The following is a 22,033-nucleotide window of genomic DNA, read 5'->3' on the forward strand; positions in this document are numbered from 1 at the left end:
TCTTCATGAAAAAGAAGAATTCATAAGGAAATACTTGAAATTATTGTAATAGGAGAGGTTTTGTCAAAAGGCCCTCAAAAAATAGGAAAAGCTATGGCGGTAAAGATGGACTCAAGGATAATAATAATTATTGAATATTTATTATTGCACTTCACATCAAAGTTACTATAATAGTAAAATATATGTTCTAAATTGTGCGTAAGCACCTCAGTGAGCCCACGTTAAGATTAATATTCATATTTAAAAAATGTAATGATGTATTATTATGACGTCATCTGAATGTAATTTCCCCTTTTCCATATTTGCAAATGCATTTTGGTGCAGCTGCTGCTTATATGGACGGTTTTATCTCACATTGTATTTTTTATTACGTTTTAGTAATTTTTATTAAAATAGTCCAAAATGCACAATTAATATTTTGATCATTTAATGAATATTCATTTATTGGAACATGTACACAACATATATATTATGTAAAAAGACACACTTCTACCAACAGTCCAATACGTATCGCAAGAAAAATAAATTGTTCTTATAAATAAAATTTATCATTTTTATGTTCTAAAAATTTGAAAAAAATGTATAAATGTTCCAAATCATTATTAATTAATGTTAATTTGGAATAATCCACATTCAATCCGCTTTTTCACAAAATGTTACTTTAAAAATATTAACTTAACTGGATAAAATTGTATACTAATTCTATATAATTACATCAAGTATGTATAAATTTGACCAACATTTTATGGAGATAATCATATTAGTAGTATATATTCAATTTATTAATAATTTTATATCAAATTAATAACTACAACTCTTTCATTCGACTGCACAAATTAGCCAATCCATACAAATTGGACAGATATGTATATAACCTTCTTTTTTTTTTTTTTTTTGTTAGTTTTTGGGGATGTCCAGGTTCCAAAGTTTTGAAATCTTGTCCAATCCCGTTTGAGTCTTTAATTGAATTTCAAATATGTTATATATTTTCATAAGAAACCTCATAATTATTGTCATAAAAAAAAATGATCATATTAATCTAAAGTAAGATACTTTATTGTCTTCCATTTTCAGACGTATGGACTTAGTAATTATTCAGGGGCATCCGTAGGATTATATATATATTTTTTTTTCTCTAAACAATCCAGGTTTGAAAAATAGAAAAATGGAGTATTTTCTTTTTAAAGATATATGGTTTTCCCTCAAATATGCTATATCCTCAGTAAATATTCCTTCTATAGTTGGATCCCTGAAGGTAGGGCCTCTAATCATAAATAATTATATTATGTACATCAAAAAGGATCACAAAGTTATGATTTTTCCTTCTACACATACCCCACACCTAGTATGATATGATTAAATACCATAGCCCTTTGTAGTCCAGTACTCTAAATAAATAACAAATATGCGATTAACAGTATTTGTAATATATTTGAAAACTTTTGATCTAGATATTTAGTCATATATATGGCTAATCCAAATTTACCAGAATCTAAGAATTTCAAATGTCATATATTTTAATATCCATTATTTAGTACCCATAATGATATATCAGAATACTTAATATTTTTATTTTATTTTATGAAATCAGTGACAGCTACGTTTTTTTTTTTTTTTTTTGGTTTAGACCACCTTATCTGACTAACTAAGTGGATAAAAAACTTGACGAGATCTAGGCCTTGAAAGGTCACAGAAGAAGGAGTTGATAATAAACAAGCTTGTTAAAAAATATTGTGTTTGTTTATAATAAAAAACTCAGTCAAGGTGGGCTTATACAAGGAATACTCTATAAACTATGCGACTAGTCTTCTTTTTCTTCCTATCTTTTGACCATTTAAAAGCTATTTATTTGTTTATCAGTAGAATAACTATGAAATGAAAGGCAGAGTTGAATCAAAGCAGTTGTGTAATGAATGTCTAGAAGAATTAAATTAACTTCAGGAAAACACACTCTGGAAAAACTTATTCTCTTGAACTCAATGAGGGTAGGTTCGCGCCAGGTAGAAATATACTTTATAACATTCAGTTGACAGGAGGGGTTAGGGAGTTACCAATTTAAAGATTTTTGAAGGATAAAGGGATATGGGATATTTCGGAGTTCCCTACATTGATAACTGATCACAGGGGCGTCCGCAGGATTATATATATATATGTTGTTCTTTTTTTTTGGCTTGGTTTTTGAAATTTCAAATATTATTATTTTTGCAAAAAAAAATATAAAAAAATACACAAACTAAGGGCTGTTCACAAAAAATTTAATTTAAATAAAAAAATTTCAAATATTAAATTTTTGGAGAACATTTTTTAAAATTCATTGCTATTCTTAGAAAATATTTCTTTTTGTGGGACTTGATATATAGTAAAATCCAGCTGCTATACCCTAAAAAAATAGAATAAATTAAAGACTATATTTATTTGCATACTGGGCCACCCGTGAGTTTTTGGGAACAAAAAATATCTGCGTTGTGAATGGACTTTTTTAGTACTAAAACCGGAAAAATGGGAGAAATTATTTTTCAAAGTCCACTTTTTACAATATTTCCTTTGTTTTGACTTTTAGTTTGGTTAGGCAATAAAACATTTTATTCAACATAAACTATTGAAAATAATGTATAAAACACAGGATACTAGTAAAATAATTGTAAAAGTTAATCTTAATCGGGTATTTCTTTTATTTTTAATTTGGTCATTTCAATATTGTAAAATTAAAATTATGGGAGCTTAGCCAATATTTATTCAGCAACCTTTTTAATTGCAAGTTTGTATGTTAAGTAATAACCGAAAGCTTTTTGCCCTATGCAAAATGATACACTTCTATTATCTAGGCAGAGTATGAACGAACTCATCAACAAATACAAAAATTCTTGTTTACTTCAATATTTTGTTTTTTATAATTTATTATTATAATTTTTTTTAAATATGGGAACAGCAAAGATATGCAATTTGTCATTGAAATCAAATCTGTTATGAAATGTTTAAAAAAAGTATATAATATTTTATGAATGAAGGCATTCATGATGCTTAGATCATGCGTACATCTATTTATTAGGGATGAAACATTAGTGAGAATATGCAATCAATAGGATCTATTTATATAATTAACGTGTCAAAAAACATTTCTTACACGGAATTCTAGACACAGTGTATGTAGAATTCCATTATTTTTTATAAATTATGAAATAGGGATGTGTGGGTTTTGAAATTTTGAACTTAGTGTCCGTTCAGTCCGAGTTGGACACATAAGACATATTATGAAAACCATGGATATTGGTTATCTTAGAGGGCACCAGGTACTTTCGACTATTTTGTCTCAAGACAGGATTCCCGAGAGAGAAAATATCTGCTGACAATACTGGATATTCGATTTTTTTGGAAAGGAGATCAAAAATCAGGTGCAAAAGAATAATCATGACAGAACTTGAAGACCCCGGGGGGGGGTCTTACAACAATGAATTGATCGATCCTCTATGAAGGTTAAATCTGTAAAAAAATCAATGAATGTATTTATTTAATCTTAATCATGGATTAACATTGATCAAAGAGTCCCTGAAGTTTATAAACTCCCTTCCCCTTCGTAGTACCTGCCTAATCTAATTTGTAACTTAACATATTGAGGACTCATCATTTTCAATTCAATCAGTCTTACCCAGCTAACACAAAAATATATACAGTCTAAATGTTTCTGCTTCTTTTATACTCATTAGTGTTCTGAATGTTGATTGGTTGAGTTAGACTTAGTGCTTGTTAAGCTACGAACAATTCTCAAAAATTATTGGATTATAGTTCCATACCAGGTGATCCATTGAAATCTAGACCCTTACAAATTCAATAATTAATGAAGGTTGAGTGATTGAAATTAATTCATATTTCGATATAATAAAACATAAAAAAGTTATTTATTAAACAAAAAAAATTGAGCTCTCTAGCTTACCATAAGTCGAGAAAATAGAACACTTTAATGTGATTGATGAATTTACATTCGTGCGCTACAAGCAATTGGGTGTCTCCAAGACCACCGTCTACGCCGTCAGCATTTTCGAATCGTCGGGGAGGAAGAAGAGCTCTGTCAAAAAGGGAAAACTAGACCTGGAGGAGTTTCCCCAATGGCAATTCCCCTCATGTCCGTGAGGGCTCATGCAAGAGATCTCAGGATTTCACAATAGATTTTCCATCGAGCAATCAAAAAAGTTGTTGGAAAGAGCCTTCTGAGGGTGGAGAGGCCACTTTTGACACCAACAATGAAAGAAACCCATTTTCTTCGTTACAAGAATCTTTTGAGTATTTTTGAATGATTCTTTTGAAATCTTTTTTGACACAATTGGCCCGCTACACCCCTGATGCTAATCCCCTTAACGATACCTTTTTGGTGCATATCGAGGGGAAGGCCTGCAGTGTCCTTCATCCAAACTTTGAGGCCCCCAAAACCACTGTCAGCCAGCACTGGGACGCCAAGACAGAACAATACATCTGCACTGGGTGCTATGCCTTCTACCACCACCTGAAAGTCATCATGGCCACTAAGGCCGGCTTCATTAATGATTGAGAGAGCTCAGAAAAATATCTACTTAGAGTATTAATCAAAATTCAAAGTGTTCATATTTTAATGGACCACTCGGTATATGAGACAACCAGGATTGAATTGAGATCTTGAGCACGAAAAGAAACTCACTTTTTAAATAATTTTAACCTCAAGTTATTTACAACAATTAATATCATAATTATGCTTGAGATATTTATGTCTTTTCTTGTCAAACCTTAATTAATAAAAAGCTACACATTAAAAAAAAATGGCAATTTGTTTTATGGTAGTTTGTAATTCCTTTATACATTATATTATAAAGGAATCAGAATTATTCATAAAGATTGTATCGGAATCAAAATTAGAATTGGCTGAAACTTTGGTATCGGTACATCTCTATTTATTATTTGTATAAATACTAAAATATATGAACCAGAAAATAATTAGCTTTCGAAGTATTAGAAAAGAATAAATTAATATTGTAAATTTAACAGTTCAAAGATAGAAACTGCTACTTTATATTGTTAATATGTTCAAAACTATATTTTCTAATTTTATTCAGAGGATTCATAATCAATCATTTAAAAAAAAACATAATAATACAGAAAAGGTAATAAAAATTAGTGTTTGAAGGGTAGAAATGTATATAATTAATTTATTATTCAATGTAGGGGACTGTTCATCTCTTAAGGACATATCAAAAAATAAGTTATTTCAAAACTCTTGATTCAATGTAATAAGCAATATAATCAAATTTCTTTACCACAGAGTACTATGTAATAACTAATAAGTAGACTTGGGATCTTTGAGTGACTTTCTTTCTTTCTTTTTTTTTTTTTTTTTGCCAATATGAAAAAAAAGCGTCTTTTTTTCTTTCTGTCAATGGTCGATTTATCTACTAGTCATATTCCCTGGCTTTTAGTGGTAGGAACATTAAATGGTTGAATTAGAATGAACCATTATGAAGCTGCAAATGTGTTCTACTAGAAAATGAAAATAATCTCTCAATCGTAAATAATAGTCATAGTGTATGAGTTGTTGTGTGTTTTGTCAAAATCTGCCTTTCTTGTCCAGCAGTTGGTACGATACATCAAATTGAAAATTCTAGCAATAATGACGTCATAGACTATGAGTGGTTGTGAGTTTCGTCAAAATCTGTCTATCTTGCCCAGTAGTCAGTACGATATATCAAGTCGAAAATTCTAGCAAGCCCGATTACATGATAATCTAACCTTGTATTTCTATTAACCTTGGGTAACTGCCTATTTTTCAGAATTATTAAGAGTCGACGAACAGACAAAAGTGTATTTGATATATTAATATAGAAGATAACTCCTCAAGAAATCCTCAGTGTTACTCTTTCCGTTTTCTCAATACAAATTTTCTCTCCTAAAGAATGAAATATAATGACAACAGTTTGGGAAAATAACAAAATAATCTTCTCAGTGTCAACAACAACAAAATTCCCACGATAAAAATGAATGTAAACCCAGGGGCGTCCACATTATTATATTTTTAAGTGGGCTTGGCTTTTATTATTTTTTGAAATTGTTTTCTCATTAAAAATTTTTCATCCAGGGCGATAGTTTTTCCCAGTCCAAGACCAAAATTCCCTAATGGGCCCCCTGACTTCCTTGTGCTTTTATTTCTTAAGATAAGACGCTGAGCTTTAGCTACAAAAGGTTGTTGCTAGACTTTATCTGAAGCTATATTCATTATTTTTTAAATATACTCCCATTTTTTATTTTTTTCATAAAAGGCACTGAGCTCAGCTACACAGACTCGTTAAAAATGAGTCGTCTCCGGACAAATAAAAAGACAGACAAACAAACTTTCCTTTATTAATATAATTATGATTTGCTTAGGAAGACATCCCGTAATGAAACCCTTATTTTGTGGTGAAGGCATAAAAAGATGCCAATCAGTAATTATGGGTAAATAGACCTAGGCGGTACTATGAGTAACGTAATTTGTCTGGTATTTTATGGGTTACTACTACATTTGTCCATATAGAAAATTAATTTATCCATGTTTTTAAATAAAAGCTATGAATATTAAACATAAAGACATTTTGAATTTGTTGTCTACTCATACAAACTTATAAATCATATTCCTTCTTTTGAAAAATATATACGATAATTGCCTACGGATCTCTTCATGGAACATTACGAATACAAACTTTCTATTCCTATTATTATTTTGACAACATGACCTTTATACTGTAGGTGTATAGACTTTCTCCAATGGCTTTATTTAATACAATTTAAGGAATTTAAATGTCAGAGCAATTATTCTGGCACTGTTCTAGGTATATATTTTAGAAATGCCCTTTTCACATGCATTAACGCAATGAAGTATTATTTTAGAATAACAAGTGGTGTTTAGGAAAGAAACACAGAGGGCCAGCTGTTTTTCCATCTATCTAGATCTGTAATTATATGGCGCAGAGAAAGTTCATTAGCATGCAGTATACAAACAAATCAGTGAAGATATTCTTCCAAAAACTTTATAACTCATTCTTTATAACTGAAGACATATTTCGAAGGGGCTAATTCAATGAAAAAAGTTTGAGAACCGCTGGTATATACTTTAGAAACTCTTCCAAACAAGATACGAATTTAAAATATGATAATTCATTCACTATTACACTTGAATTTTTCGAATTACCAAGCTAAAAAATGAAGTATAATAAAATAATATGAGACATTGATATTTCAATCCCGTTTCGGTAGCTAAAAACGTTTTCGCATGCATATGAAATTTGGCATGTATGCTTATTTTTATACATTACATTGAAATATAAGTATCCATATTCGATTTTGCAACTTTTTGGCTTTTGGCCCACCCTACGCCACGTAGTTGCCCTAGGTTCGTCTATACTATGATCCTCACTTCCTTATATTGGTTAATAATCTGAAATAATAAAATTAGAAATCTTTTTTTACATAATAATGTATATAGATATGTACGCACAGGTATCGGTAAAATTCGCATTATTAAGCCGATTCTGATACATCGGTATACCCCTAATATCAAGTAAAAAAATTATTCAAGATTTTCTCTTTTTCTTGATTTTTGTTCAAGATTGTTTATATGTTGACGCAACACATTTATTCAATGGTCAATGTATTCAAACTGATGTCATATAGAAATTTTAGTCGTTTTAGTCCTATTTTCTAGTTTAAAGAAATTTAATAAAAATAAATTGTGTTTTTGCTCCTTGGCATTCCTATGAGTCGATGAACAAGGATAATACATACAATGAGTAAGAAATCATTAATTTTTTTTCAATAAAGAAATATTAAAATTCAACAACATATTTTTAGGAGATATTGAGATGGTTTTTTTTTATCGCAAGTCTAAGAGAATTGAAAATTAATATAATAATACTTTGATAATAGAGCATTTAAACTTGAGGTAAGAGTATGAAAAGCAATAAATATTCAAAATATCTTTTTTTCTTCAGTAATGATAAATAACTTCTAATGACAGAGTCCTATAATTATTTTAAAGTCTTTTTTCTTCATTTTGATATATACCTAGTAAAGTATTTTTTTTTTTTAATATATAAAAATTAATAAATCTTCTCTAAACGCTCAGATACCGAATCAAAGTTGTTTCTCGCTAAATTCGTTATATCCTGAGACATGGTCTCTACATCTTGATAGCACACTTTATTAAAGTCATATAGATCACGGATAAATCCAAGGGAAGAGTCTTTGAAGAAGTGCATGAGACTATTTAATTCTTCGTCAGGACCAAAGAACCCCCAAGCGAATAATGGAGTAATAATTTCAGAAACTTTATAGAATTGAGCCTTGAATCCATTTGGATATTTTAGAAGACGCTTCTTGGCTTTGAGTACGGACCAAATGGCTGTTGATAAGGCAGATTCTTTAAAACCGTTGGAGAGCCAACGATTTTGCATCACAGCAACCACACTTGAAGGAGGACACTCCAAATCAGATAAGCTATCAATGAGTATATAATCTAAAACAATGTCATAAAAATTAAGACACTTGACGTTTCTTGCCTCCAGCTCTTCCATCATTATAGTCATATTTGACTCAACAGATAGATATTCAATGATTTGATTGTAAGATATCACAAAATCCTTAGGATCTCGATGGAATTTGCTCATGATTCCAACAAGCATTTCTCTTCCTTTATCAATCCACCAGGATTTAACATTATCTTGGCTCATGAGATGTTGAAAGGCTAATCTAATACAGTGCAATTTTCCTAGATATTCATGCTCTGATTCGACTCCAACAACTTCATTTCGAATAGAACGGTAAGGAATGCTTTTTTTATTCAATATTTGAACGGCTTCCAAGTAAAGTAAATGGCGGCTCTCATCCACATTATTATTATTCGGTTCGTCAATTAAAAGATCCTCGAAATCCCTCAAATCAGCTATAGTATCTTGAGCGGAAACAAATGATGATGATTCTACAGTTGAAACAGATAAAAGTTGATTATTCGAAAATGTTGATAAGGCAAAGGACTGGGTCTCTTCTGAATGAAGAATGGAGTGTTGATGAATGAATAGGTGTTCCGCTTGACCCTATAATAATAATTAAGAAAACATACTTGAAGAACAAGATCATGGATAAAATATTCATTATGTTACCTGTAATTTTGTAGCACTCTCCAACAACTCTCCAAATGATTGAATAAACTCTGCATTTTTATTCGAATTGCAACTCAATGCTTCTTCCCAGTAACTAACAACAGTTTCAAGGGCTTCCAGTCCCATTTGCCCCAATTGCTGAGGGGTTATAACAGTCCCATCTACAAGTGTAGCAATATTATTTCCAGTATTTGATTCAGTCTCAGAGCTTTTTGCATGGAGAAGCTCTGGCCAATTATAGTGTGGATCTGTCACGACATCTTCACTTATCGTCCTTCTCTTAACATGGTTACTCGTGGGCCACTTTTCGCATTCCAGATAATTGTTTTTCTTTTTGCGAAAGAACTTTGTAGCCAAGTAGAGGGCCAACCTGAAAATAAGTATATACCTTCGTCAAAATGGACTCCAATACAAAAGTTCAAAGTTCATGATTAAAACAAAGAAAAAAAATCTAATTGAAAATAAAGAAATGAATAAATTTTAATTTAAAGTATTAAAAACAAGGGAATAATGGAATGTTGAGTATTTACCCTCCAGAAGTAATCCAAAGAATTGGCTTTAAGTATTTATATCTATATAAATTTGTAAGACATTCTGGACCCCATTTGTGATGTTCTAAAAGGTTCATTGAGATGGGAACGAAAGGACCTGAGGTTTCTATTCTGTTATAAAAATAATAAATTGATATTCTAATCTAAATCTTTAAAAAATAAAATGATTGAATTATAAAAAGAGAATGGTACGAAGTAGTGTCTATGACGTCATTGATAACATTTTATGTAGTCTTGCTGATTATTTATGGACGTGAGTTTACCATATGGTTAAATAACCTATACTCGAATGTTTTGATAAATTATAATAATTACACTCTCATTAGGATAAATACAGGAAAATTATATTACATATTTTTGAAATAAACTTTCCTCAAGAGGTTCGAAAAAATTTAATTTTTTGTGAATATCTGTAGATTTTGAAAAAAAAAATCTATTTTTTTGCTAATAGCTGTGGATTTTTACATAATAAAAAAAATAAAAAATCCAAGACTCCCCAAAGTATGATCCTACGGCCCCTACACTGATACTATAAATTGCATCCTAATTTAAAGAAGTCGCCATCTTAGGGGCTCAAAGTTGTCATTTTTACTGAATAAAATGGACAAATTTCAACTCCGCCAAATGACTGAATAAAATAAGACACCCGGATAGAATACTACTTGATCTCAATAATAAACAGTGATATTTGAATTAAATCAAAGTAATGTGTACTAAAAATGGGAAGATTTCTACAATTATTTTTCTTCTTTTGATGGATTTGGGAAGAAAAAGGTAGGATAGTTAGATAAAAGTATCTTATTCTTTCGATTATAACAGTTAATTTATTGACTACACTATGAAAATAAGATTGTATATTGATGTAGTATAATATGTTTAATACATTTAAGGCTCAGATATAAGGTTTAAGTTCCATTTTGATATCCAATAGTTCACTATTTTCCTACATATGAATGAAAAAAGTGTTTTTATTTTTATAAAACTTGGTTGCTTAAACCCCCCAAATTGGCCGATGTCACATGAAAACGTACTATATGTTAACTTACATAAATATACTCGTATTAAATAAATTTTAATAATATATGTAGAGGTTGCGAGATCAGTTTTTTAATAGTTCGCTGTTCTATGTAGCTCGTCTTTTCCTACCTTGAGCGAAACAAAACAAACATCGGCTCATTTTCATTAAAGTTTAGTACTTTAATTTTGATTTCAATCTATATGTTAATAAACAAAACACGTCACGCATGCCGGAAATCATGGAATCAGAATCATGGATAAAAACTATTCGAGATCCTCATGCAGCAGATTTTGACTTTATTAACGCATCTCGATCCCTCATTCAACTCTCTTCTCGAAGTCATGTCTATATTCCGGTTAAAATCATTGAGTCCAAGCTTGAATCCGAGTCTTTGGAGATGCTCGAGGTTCTATTAGTTCTTACATCTCTTGTATCCCGGGAGTCGGATGAAAAGAGTCGTGAAGCACTTTCTCTACAAGCGGATAATCGATTGGATTTTATCAAAAAGTTGATCAATCTATTATTATTGGATCCTCATGAAAAGAGCGTAATTTTAAAGCATTATGTGGACTTTATATTAGAGGAAACGGATTTTTATAGAATAAAACTAGCTTCTAAATATTTATGGCCTCATTTGGAGTCTTGTAATCTTTATGAGTCACTTCAAAAATGCGGCCATGAAAAAGTTATTTTCATCTTATTCCACGTTTGGTATTTTTAACTGTTTGTATTGCAACGCATTTGTTAATTGTTACGTTTCTTCTCTTCCTAGGAAGGATATAGATCCCACGCCCCTCTATTCTTGTAAATGGTACTGGGAGTATCTATCTGAATGTTTATCCGAATCTCTTGCTTCTGGGGCCATTAAGAGAGCCCTTTATCTTCTACGGGAATCGAATAAAGACAATTTAGAAGTTAAATCCTCATTATGGAACGAGTATGTCAATCTGATTGAATCTCTCGATGAAAAGCAAGTTCATATTATCAAACCTGTTCTGAGTAAACTCTCATCATTCGAAAAAGCATTTGCCAAGGATTTGAAGTGGTATTTTGTTATATACCGTCGATTGTTTAAACATCAAAATTTAGCGATTGTGCATTGGAGTTTAAATCGTTTTTTAACAACATACTCCATTGAGGACGTTGGACTTTCTTTCTTCAAGTCTGAATTAATCCCTGTTTTAAATACATCCAAATTGTATCATTCTGATAGATATACAAGGAAATCTGTACTCGTATTTTTTAAAAGATGTACTGCGTCTCTTAGTTTGATTATTAAGGAAATTATTTCGATGAGAAGTTGGGGCCCTATTCCTCTATATTTTGTCATATCTTCAATTAGAAAGACTATTTCTCAAGAATCAAAGATTGATATTGATTTGGATACATTGTATTCTATTGCCGACTTTATTATTGATACTCTGACTTGCATGTATCCAATATTGCAAATGGCAATCAAAACAGATTTTCTGCGTATCATTTTAAGCTCCACTTGTCCATTTCCTGATGTATTTTCCTCCGTAAGGGGAATTCTTAAACTATTTTTTAAGATGAATATTTTGTCTCCGAAATCAGCGTGTGTTTGGAATTCAGTTAAAGATTGGATAAAATACATTCCTTTTGGTTCGGAACCATGCGATGCTACTGTGCATGAAAGAGTCTTATTATGCCTCTTGCAAGATGACTCAAAACAATACGCATTGGAAAAATTTTCTACACCTCTACTTGAAAGTGTGTCCCGACCCTATGCACCTCCAACCAACAACTTCGAAACTTTCATTTTGTATCTTAATTACACAGAAAAGATTATTTCTCCTCAAGATGTTGATCAATTTTCTGTTATTTTGAGGAGACGTTTGGATAAAATTGCGGTTGTGACAGATTTGTTTGAGGGATTTAGCATATATCTAGAAGCATTTCACAAGCTTTTTGATTCCAGTAATCAAGAACAGTTTATCATTAGCCTATGCAAAGATTATGTTGATGATAATGACATAATTAAGAAGTATATTAAAATGAGTTTTATTGGATCGATGGATAAACGTGTTTCGTCTGTATCGAATGATATCTGCAAATGGGTACGTGGTAAATTTCCTGATATTTTATTGAAAGACTCTCGAAAAGTTGTGAACAGACATGACCAAAAGTTATGGGGAACATTGGAATGTAATTATCTTAGAAGCCAATGGGCTTTACTATCTCATTATTGTATGGATGAGGAAATTGATTGGATAAGCTGTGCTTTAGCCTCTATTGACATCGGAGGAGAGGATGTGATGTTATCAATCGCTGAATGCTTTGTTAATCTTTTGAATCAAATGGAAGAGGTCAGTGATTTTACTTCAAATATTATGGAACGACTATTACCTCAATTTAAGGAGTCTGTATTTCACTATCAAAAAAATAACATGTTCAAGTCCTTGCTCGATGCCTTTTTAAATGTGTGCTTCCACCCAAGGATGATACAACACTTACCCATGGAAACTGCAAGTTATGCGTTATCACTTTTAAAGAGTTCAGAATCAATTTCTATTATTGCTGATTCGCTTGGTCATATTTTTCATGAGAACTCATTTATTGTCCCTACTGAATGGGCTGCTTTTATAGCGGACATGTTAATTTATGGACCAATTTTTCGTAAGGATCTAGCATTGAGTATGGAAGTTATTTCTATGGCAATGAAAGATATAGAAACTTTAAATGAAGATCGATGTTTTCCAAATATTCGTGTGGTGGGAGTTAAATTAGCATTTTTATTGCCGGAGAAAGCACAATTGATCAAACTTTTATGGAATCAAGCTATTGGAGGTGAATTAGAAATGAGAAAACGTAGGCATTTTGAAAATTCATCGACGCATTTAATTAGAAATAGAGCTGCTCAAGCAATACTAATCCTTATGAACGAACTATCCCCAGAGACCACGCATTTACTTTTTTTGAACTTAATCGAGGAAATCTTAAATGAGGACAAAAGTCGTCAACAACAACCTAGTGTTAAGTATTTAATGGAATGGATGTTGTCCCGGATATTAATCTCCAATTATGACAACTTAGACTTTTATGACAAGTTTCATGGTGCATATTGTGTTGCAAAGAGAACTCGTTTAACTGTCATTCCCTCATTTCTTGTTGTATTTACTCAACTAGCATTGCATGTGCCTAGTATGAAGAAAAACATCCTAGATATCATAGCTCCTTGGCTCATGGGTCAAATTTTTGCTACACGTATCTCCGCTCAAATTGGTTTTAACCGAATCCAACCCAAGTCTCTAAAATGGAAAACACTTAGCTCTTGCTTAGATATTGCGCTATTCCAAGGGGATGAGGGTAAAAATAAAGAAAAAATATTGAGGGAATTTTATTTAAATTCTTTTGATGCTCTCATAAATTGGAATTTTAAAGATATTTTATATGAATTTCCTCGTCTTTGTGGTATTTTGAGGCAAGATTGGCTTACTAGAGATTTGAAATCCATAAAGAATATTCCATTCCATAACGGACACAGTTCATGGTCATTTCATGTAGACAAGAAGTTGTGTTATTGTCAAGAATGTAGTCCTTGCACACAAAAGACGAGAGTAGAGTTAGAAATACAGGACTCAGAGATTTTACAGGATGTTCAGAAAAAAATTGTGATTCCTATTGAAGAAGACAAGGGCGATCAAGCTGTAGAAACTGCTCATCCCAATTTGATCCTAGTTGCCTCCCTGATTGATAAACTCCCAAATCTTGGAGGATTATGCCGTACTTCAGAAATATTTGGAATTGGAGGCCTTGTTTTGAATTGTATAAAGTCTGCAGAGGAAAAAGAATTTCAAAATTTAAGTGTTTCATCCCAAAACTGGGTCAAATTAATTGAAGTAAGGAAGGAAAATCTTACGCAATGGCTCAAATCCATGAAAGAAAAAGAGGGATACAATCTTATTGGTATTGAACAAACTGCTCAAAGCCTAAATCTGTACGAGTATATGTTTCCTGAAAAAACAATATTTGTACTCGGAAATGAGAAAGAAGGAGTTTGTCCTGATGTTCTTAGAGAACTGGATACAACTATTGAAATACCTCAGTATGGTGTCATAAGATCCTTTAATGTTCATGTAACAGGTGCCTTAGTCCTTGCTGAGTATGTTCGGCAAAGAAAATCATCCATTAATACATAGATAGAAAATTGCATTTATGTATTGTCAGTTATTTAGACAAAATATGTTATGTTATATTTTATTTTACATGGACTATCGTTTAATGAATTGAATTATTGTTTCGAACATTTTTTTTAAATTTCTTTATTTGCTCCATATATTAACAATAATTAAGAACTACATAGCTACAACGGTCGTTTGAAAGGTCCTAGTGACGCTGAACGTCATGGATGCCCTATTGAGGTTACTATTCCAGAAATCATGGATAAAATCCATATTATGGCGATGGATAACAGAAGAATGAAGATACGCGAGATTGCTAGTGCTGTGGGTATCTCGAGTTGGAAACCTTTTTTTGTATTGTGGTGATTCTTGCAGCTTGGATTTCAAACGGTCCAATAACGATGAATAATCTGTACCTGTAATAGTTTTACCCTTTTCCAGATAGTCAATGAGGATTATTCCTTGGGAATCCAAAGAAAGTCGCCATTAACTTTCCGGCCGATTTCTCGATTCAAACAGAAATAAATATACCGATCTGGCTGAAAGTAGGCGTGTGTTCGTTCTTCCAAGAAATTCTACTAACTAAACATAACTTCGATACACGAAAGTAGTACCATCTCTCGGACTTTGCTCGGTCTGTTCGAACGACCTTCTTAGATGGGGAGATTCATATTTGTATTACATATTTCCGAGAAAATATTGAATGAACCAGAAAAAAAAATTCCCGACATTTTTTTTGATGGATTCAGATGATAAACTAATTAATGATATGTAGACCTTTTCAATCTCCATTCATTTTTGATGATTATTTTCTTTTTTGAAGCAAAATTAGGATTACTCCAAAAAGTAATAATCTTCACAACACTAATCCAATAAAAAAAATAATTTAATTAGTATATATTAATCTATAAAGAATTGTGAATAAGTGTTTGAACCACTAACATCCATTTATATCTATAATTAATGTACATATTTGACATTATGTATTCGACGGATTGCGGAGAAAGTATTGGGTATAGATGAGTTGCTAATTTTTGGACACTATACCAAAAGTGAGACAATTCCAAAAAGTTTAAATAACTCAGAGTCGGTTTAATATTTTTTGAAATGATTGAAGGATTTTTAATCATCCGATCCCAACAAATAATCATTCTTAAGTGCGATCCCAATTCCAGTTTCAGTCCAAGAAAAACTTAAAATGATAACTCGGCAGCAAATCCTCAGAGTTACGCTCCGTCCTTTATGAGCACACACGAATGTTAATCAGGTTTTTAGTATAATTGAATCTATTTAAAATGGACTTAATTATTTAATTAGGATGTTCACCACTCATGAATTAAATAGTAGTGACAACTACCAAGGAAAAGAAAATTCAATCTTCAGACTACAATTTTTTTTTAAACGGGCCTGCTAAAAAATAAACCGGATTTTCATCACTCTGTTTGTATTACCTATTGGTAGAGGTTAAAAAAATATTAAATTTGAAGATCGCGCGCATTATGTACTTGCTACCAAAAAGACTGCAGTCCTAATAAAATTTGTCAATACTAGGATCGGTCTTTTATGGAAACTAAAACAGCTGAAATTACTTAGTTACTACTTACTAGTAACTATATAATTTGAGCCGCTTAAGTTTCATCATAATTCATAACATCTTTCAAGGAGAAAAGATGACCAAAGTTAAATATATCACCTTCCTTGACTGTTACTGTTACGAGTACCATTGTTATACCCTATGACGTTAAAATCTGTATAATTTTTGGTTTTTTTACTTTTGTCAAACCAGTAGTCTTGAACTGCTAGAAACGGAACCGATACTGTAATATATTGCTTATCAGTCTCGGTTATTGTGCCTTTGTTCCTATATAGAATATACAAAGAAAATTCAATATATATTATAAAAGAATTATTAGTTTAAATCAATAATTTAATTTTCTGAGTTATTTTTGTGGAATTGCAGTGTTTTCCAATGATTTTTTTATTTCGCCAGTTGTACAGCTGTATATGAGTTTTAAATAGCTTAGGGTTTTTATGGATTTGAAAAAGTGGTTTTAGGGACCAGTGAATGTAAATAAAAGATGGAAGGGGGGGGATTATTATGGATCTAGATACGCTACTAATCTTGTCGGTGCCTATAACATGATAACTATATATATCTCTTGAGCCATGGTTTCACAAACTTTACTATGCCAAGCTTCCCCCTACACTAATATATTTTTAGCTGAGGCCCCCATTGTTTGTTTTTGGAACCCCTGTTGAACTTGGGAAACTATTCACTCAGCTTATAAGGTAGCTGTGGGCCTGTTTGTATCGAATATCATTTTCTGGGCCCAAATTTTATAGCGACGCTCTGCGTTTTAAGTGTCTGTTACCAAATTGATCATGTATAAAAAAGAACTGAGACCTGAACCGATAAAGCTGAACCGACCTCGTTGAAATGAAAAAAGCGAGACCTGAACCGATACAACCGCTGAACCTGGCACTACCTTGTTTAAAACATCTTATGACACACATCTGAGGGAAAATGTCCCAAGTCATCTTAAAGATTGTGTACCTCAATCCAGAATCCTGTGTTCAAGACTATATTCAGTACTCTCTGCTTTAATTATTTTATTGTATTTTTATTTTAAAAGCATTGTTTTGTTTTAGATATTATATGCTATGTAATATGTTATGATGTCGCTGACAGTAAATATATTACAAAAGTTGGTATCTTAACCATAGAGATTTAAAAAAGATAGAGAGCTGATTTTTTTCATAACAAATTAACTCTTAAAATCAAATAATATTGTTAATTGGGATTAATTTGCCACCTCTTTTTAATTGAAATGCGTGTAAATGTTTGGCAAGTTATCATATTATATATGTATTCCATTATCTCCCTGTTGCACTTATTATATCCGTAATTTGTAGGGTCAAAATGCCTATTTGTGTAGGGTTCAATTGGACATCCAGGAGGGTAATTTTCACTCAATCTTCCAAGACTAAGGATTAACCTCCTGGATTGATTGAGAATGCCATTAATTTTTTCATTCTCTTGGTACGATCCCTGCAGCTTAGACTGCATCAACTCCTTATGAGTAATAAAACGTTAAAAGTATCGTGGAATCGACTCCAACCTAATTGTGTAATAAGCATGTAAATTTATGTTGTATATATTGGTAAGTATTTTTCCTTATATTTCGTAGAAAAGTAATAAACATAATTCGAAGGAGTATTTTACTATAATAATTAATTTATTAAATTGAAATATAATTTAGGCTTTCAAAATATTAATGACAATGTTACAAATGATTGATTTTTAAATTGGACGAGATTGGTGAGAATACTTCGAACTCGGATCCCTTGAATCTTCTCACTTTCTTGTTTTCCCAAAGGATATAATTTGATCCTTGCATAACATTTAGCGATTTCTTTTATGAGGGGAGAAAGTTAATGATTTGATTCTTGAGATGAATCAAATACATGGTTATTAAGAGATTGAAAGACTTATTTTTTTTGGTTAAAACCAATATTTTTTTACTACAGCAATATAAACTTTTAAAATTAAGTTTGAGTCTCTAGGCAGTGCATCACTTGTCGAGTTCAATAGTCTTTGTAAAACTTTATCGGTTTCCTGACAAACATAAATTAAATTTTTTGAAGGATATTTTAATGCCGTCTGAAAAAATCCTCCCCAGTCCTTTCTCTTTATTAAAGCATAATCCTTTGACTGGTTGTCATGACAATACAAAGATGCTTGATATGTATCACAGAATATTTTTTGTTCTAATTTTTTAACTACAACCCCTGCTATATAAGTAATGACTACTCTCTTGTAGTCAGAAATTACAATGCTGCAATTAGGATCGGATACATCAGTATAATCATGTTCCATTTGTAAGGGACATTTTTTCTAATAATCCATGTCTTCTTATAAATACCAATTGATTGCAATCGAGCCTCATCTGGTCATTTTTTCGTTTGGTTCGCCCACTTGGAGAAAGGAAAATTGTATTATCTTGACTCAGGCAATTTCTTGTTGCTTTTGCTTTGATCTCATGCCGGATAATTAGTCCCTTATAAGCAGGGGAAAATTGCCTGACGGAAGGATTATTATTATGACCATTTGCAGAGCGTATGGCGCAAAAAAAAAACAACTTCCAAATGATCCTGACTAAATTTGTAAGTCAAAAGATATTTTAAATAATTAAATTCAATGAGGGAATCATATAGGTAGATGTATGAAACTTCTTATAGCCACAATGAATCCTATGAAACAACTTTTTTTCCTGCTGTCAATAAGCTTTTGTCCACTATTTGTTTTTAATTCACTGATGTAATAGAAACTTGATTCGAATAGAGGACGCCAGTAATCAAAGTTAGTTCTACTTAGGGGCGCTTTGTAGTTGGCAAACATACTCCGCGAGTTAAATACATCAAATAGAGCATCGAATATACGGATGAACTCTATTGTTGCATCACAATTAGAAAACTTATGTAATTTAAGATCGTGTGATAGCATCTCTTAAGAATCGGTTACACTTCTAGATAATGTTTGACACGCTAAATTGACTTTCATCTTCATCCTTCTCCATTCCATGTGAGCTTTTCTTAGCTTCGTCCCTGCTCTTAGACCCTCTTTTTCTTGTATTGAGTATAATTCTTCTATAAAACTCGAACGAATAACCTCTCCCTTATAATTTCGGAGCTCCCCAATTGATGCAAAAGAGTTCCTTACAAGATTCAGCATATGGCAGACGTCAAGTAAAACAATGTCAGAGTTTGAAGGGTGGGGAAATGTAGGTTTTATATTGCCTGAATGAAGGGCAGCTCCAAGAGCTTTAAACATTCCAAAATTACATGAGGGCCCATCACAAGTAATACTCGGTATTATCACACCAACTTGATGGACTTTAATTAAAGCTGTTTGTAATACATTCGCCGTTTCTTCCCCGACAATCCATTGATCATAAAATTTCCTATGGGAATTTTCCAATTCTCATTAATGGCAACCACCATAAGTATCAAGGCTTCAGTGGCGGGAGGCAGTGAATCGTATCAATCTCCCGTTCCAATGTCCACATAGCCATAGTATTTACTGCCGTCAAATTCAATTAATTTTCGAATGCTCATTTCGTCAAGCGTTAGGTTGCAATAAACCTTTCCTCCCGCGACTCTTTGCTCGTCCACTCTAAGTTTCAAGGCTTTAAATGCTTCCACCGTAAATCCTGGAGATCCATCGATGATTACTAATTATATATTATTAATAGTATTGGAGAAGTACTAACGACTTATTTGTTTCGGCTGTTTTTTCCCCTCGACAGCTGAACAATCTCACTTTTTTTCTCCAAATCAGTACTCTATTATTTTAATATCTCTATGATCTTAACATACATATGATAAACATCTTGTATGTAGTTAGAATGGTGAGCTTTTGAGAACTTAAAAAAAAAATTTGGAATCTAAAAAGAGCTTCAATTTAAGTAATTATAGCTCAAAGTGCATGAGCAAAATTTTAAGCGCAAATGGATCTGTAAAAGTGCTAAATTTGTGCATTTAGCGCAAGTATGGAAGCACTGATGGTAACCCTGACAATTTGAATAGTGTTTGAGAGTAGAGCAGCCTAGGCTTCATGAAGTCTGTGAAAGCTGTGAGATGAAGGAAATAAACACAAGTCCCACTCTGTATCAAGGTAGGGGATAGACAGGAATTACTCCGATGTCATTCATTAATTATACTATGAGCCCATCAAGGACTAACTCTATAACTCCCTAACAGTTTAGGATGACATCTTTTATGAAAAAAATGTTACATGGAATGGCTTTTCAATCCGATTCCGACGCGTTCTTAAAATTTATGCCGGTAGGTGAAAATAATGGGACCGACATATCCATAGAAAATACATTGATTCTTTGTTTATTTAACAAAGTTTGGCCTATGGACTGGAAAGGACCGATTTTTAGCCCTATATGAAGGACTGATACAACCTGACTATATTAGGGATACACTTTCTCCTGATTAGACCATGGTGAATTATATGAACGTCTAAAAACCAAGGTTTGCACTATTTGTTTTTCATTAGTATTTTGTGGAGCGTTTACATAGCTCTTCAACCATAAATTGAATGTAGATGATATATTTACATACATACCAATGCTCTACATCTAGGTACCTATATCCGATTATTTGAGGTATAAAAATCAACAAATACATATCAATATTTACATTTCATTAATTAAAAATATGAAGGTAGGTAGGTAGGTGGATATTAGTGATGACATCAAATCTAATAAAGTATTTTTGAACATAAATAGTGCCATTTTTATGTCAATACATATTTTTACGAAAAATTCAGAGATAAAACATGAAGATTTTAATCTATACTAGAAAAGAAAAGACAGTGTCTATATTCTATGAATGATGAAGGGGTGCCATTTTTGTTTACTTATCTAAGAAGTAACAAAAGAATCGAGCGTGCGTATCTTATTTACTGGGTGCGCAAAAAAAATCTTTACACTTTCAATCTATAACTTTATTAAAATGTATTTAGGCATCCAATTATAATAGTCAATAAAATAAAAATAGCTAATATGATGTCTTGGCTACCCTAATCATCGATGTAGCCCCCCTTGGCAGCAATTAGGTCTTCCAGTCGGACACGGAAGGTCTTGTACCTATTGTGGATATATTCCTCAGACATAGAATCCCATTGCTGGTTGACAGTGTCCTTGGGGTTGTTGATATTTGGGTGAGGGACGGTGTCGGTTTCCTCCAAGCGCACAAAAGTGTGCCGACCGAAATTCGTTGGTCAAGTTCAGATGCCATTTTCTCGGCTTCTAAGAAACTTAGGAAGATCTAGTTTTCTTGTTTTTTGTTCTTCAGTATTTAACCAGAACAATTTTACTGCATTCACAAAAATCTTAATTTATGTAGCAAAAACGAAGTGTAATGATTTATTCACCGCACCTGGTAAAAAAAAGAATATTTGTTTATTCAACAAGTAAGGTAACTTTGTATTTTCAATTAAAAATATTTATTTATTCATCAATATTTATGTTCCCCCCTTTAAAGTAATCCCCCTTAGATACATTACACTTGTGGGAACTCTTTTTCCAATCCTCGAATCACTTATCATAAGCATTTTTCGGTATACCCTTGAGCTCTTCCAGAGATGCAGTTACAATCTCC

The 22,033-nt window shown here is 32.0% G+C and overlaps 2 protein-coding genes across 2 annotated transcripts; one reads left to right on the forward strand and one right to left on the reverse strand.

The window, feature by feature from the left end:
* Positions 1-7,988: 7,988 nt before the first annotated feature.
* On the reverse strand, positions 7,989-9,909 carry Miga (mitoguardin). The gene is made up of 3 exons (XM_040728091.2): positions 9,683-9,909; positions 9,153-9,522; positions 7,989-9,086 (listed from the first exon to the last, which is right to left on the reverse strand). Exons 1-3 carry the CDS (start codon positions 9,778-9,780, stop codon positions 8,094-8,096), a joined length of 1,461 nt encoding a protein of 486 aa, XP_040584025.1. The 5' UTR covers positions 9,781-9,909; the 3' UTR covers positions 7,989-8,093.
* A 921-nt stretch (positions 9,910-10,830) lies between these two features.
* LOC121132663 (probable methyltransferase TARBP1) lies at positions 10,831-14,986 on the forward strand. Its single transcript, XM_040728090.2, has 2 exons — positions 10,831-11,432; positions 11,494-14,986. The coding sequence occupies exons 1-2, from the start codon at positions 10,948-10,950 to the stop codon at positions 14,879-14,881; spliced, it is 3,873 nt and encodes a 1,290-aa protein (XP_040584024.1). The 5' UTR covers positions 10,831-10,947; the 3' UTR covers positions 14,882-14,986.
* Positions 14,987-22,033: the final 7,047 nt, after the last annotated feature.

This window comes from Lepeophtheirus salmonis, chromosome 2, assembly GCF_016086655.4.
Source record: "Lepeophtheirus salmonis chromosome 2, UVic_Lsal_1.4, whole genome shotgun sequence".
NCBI classification, from domain to species: Eukaryota; Metazoa; Arthropoda; class Copepoda; order Siphonostomatoida; family Caligidae; genus Lepeophtheirus; species Lepeophtheirus salmonis.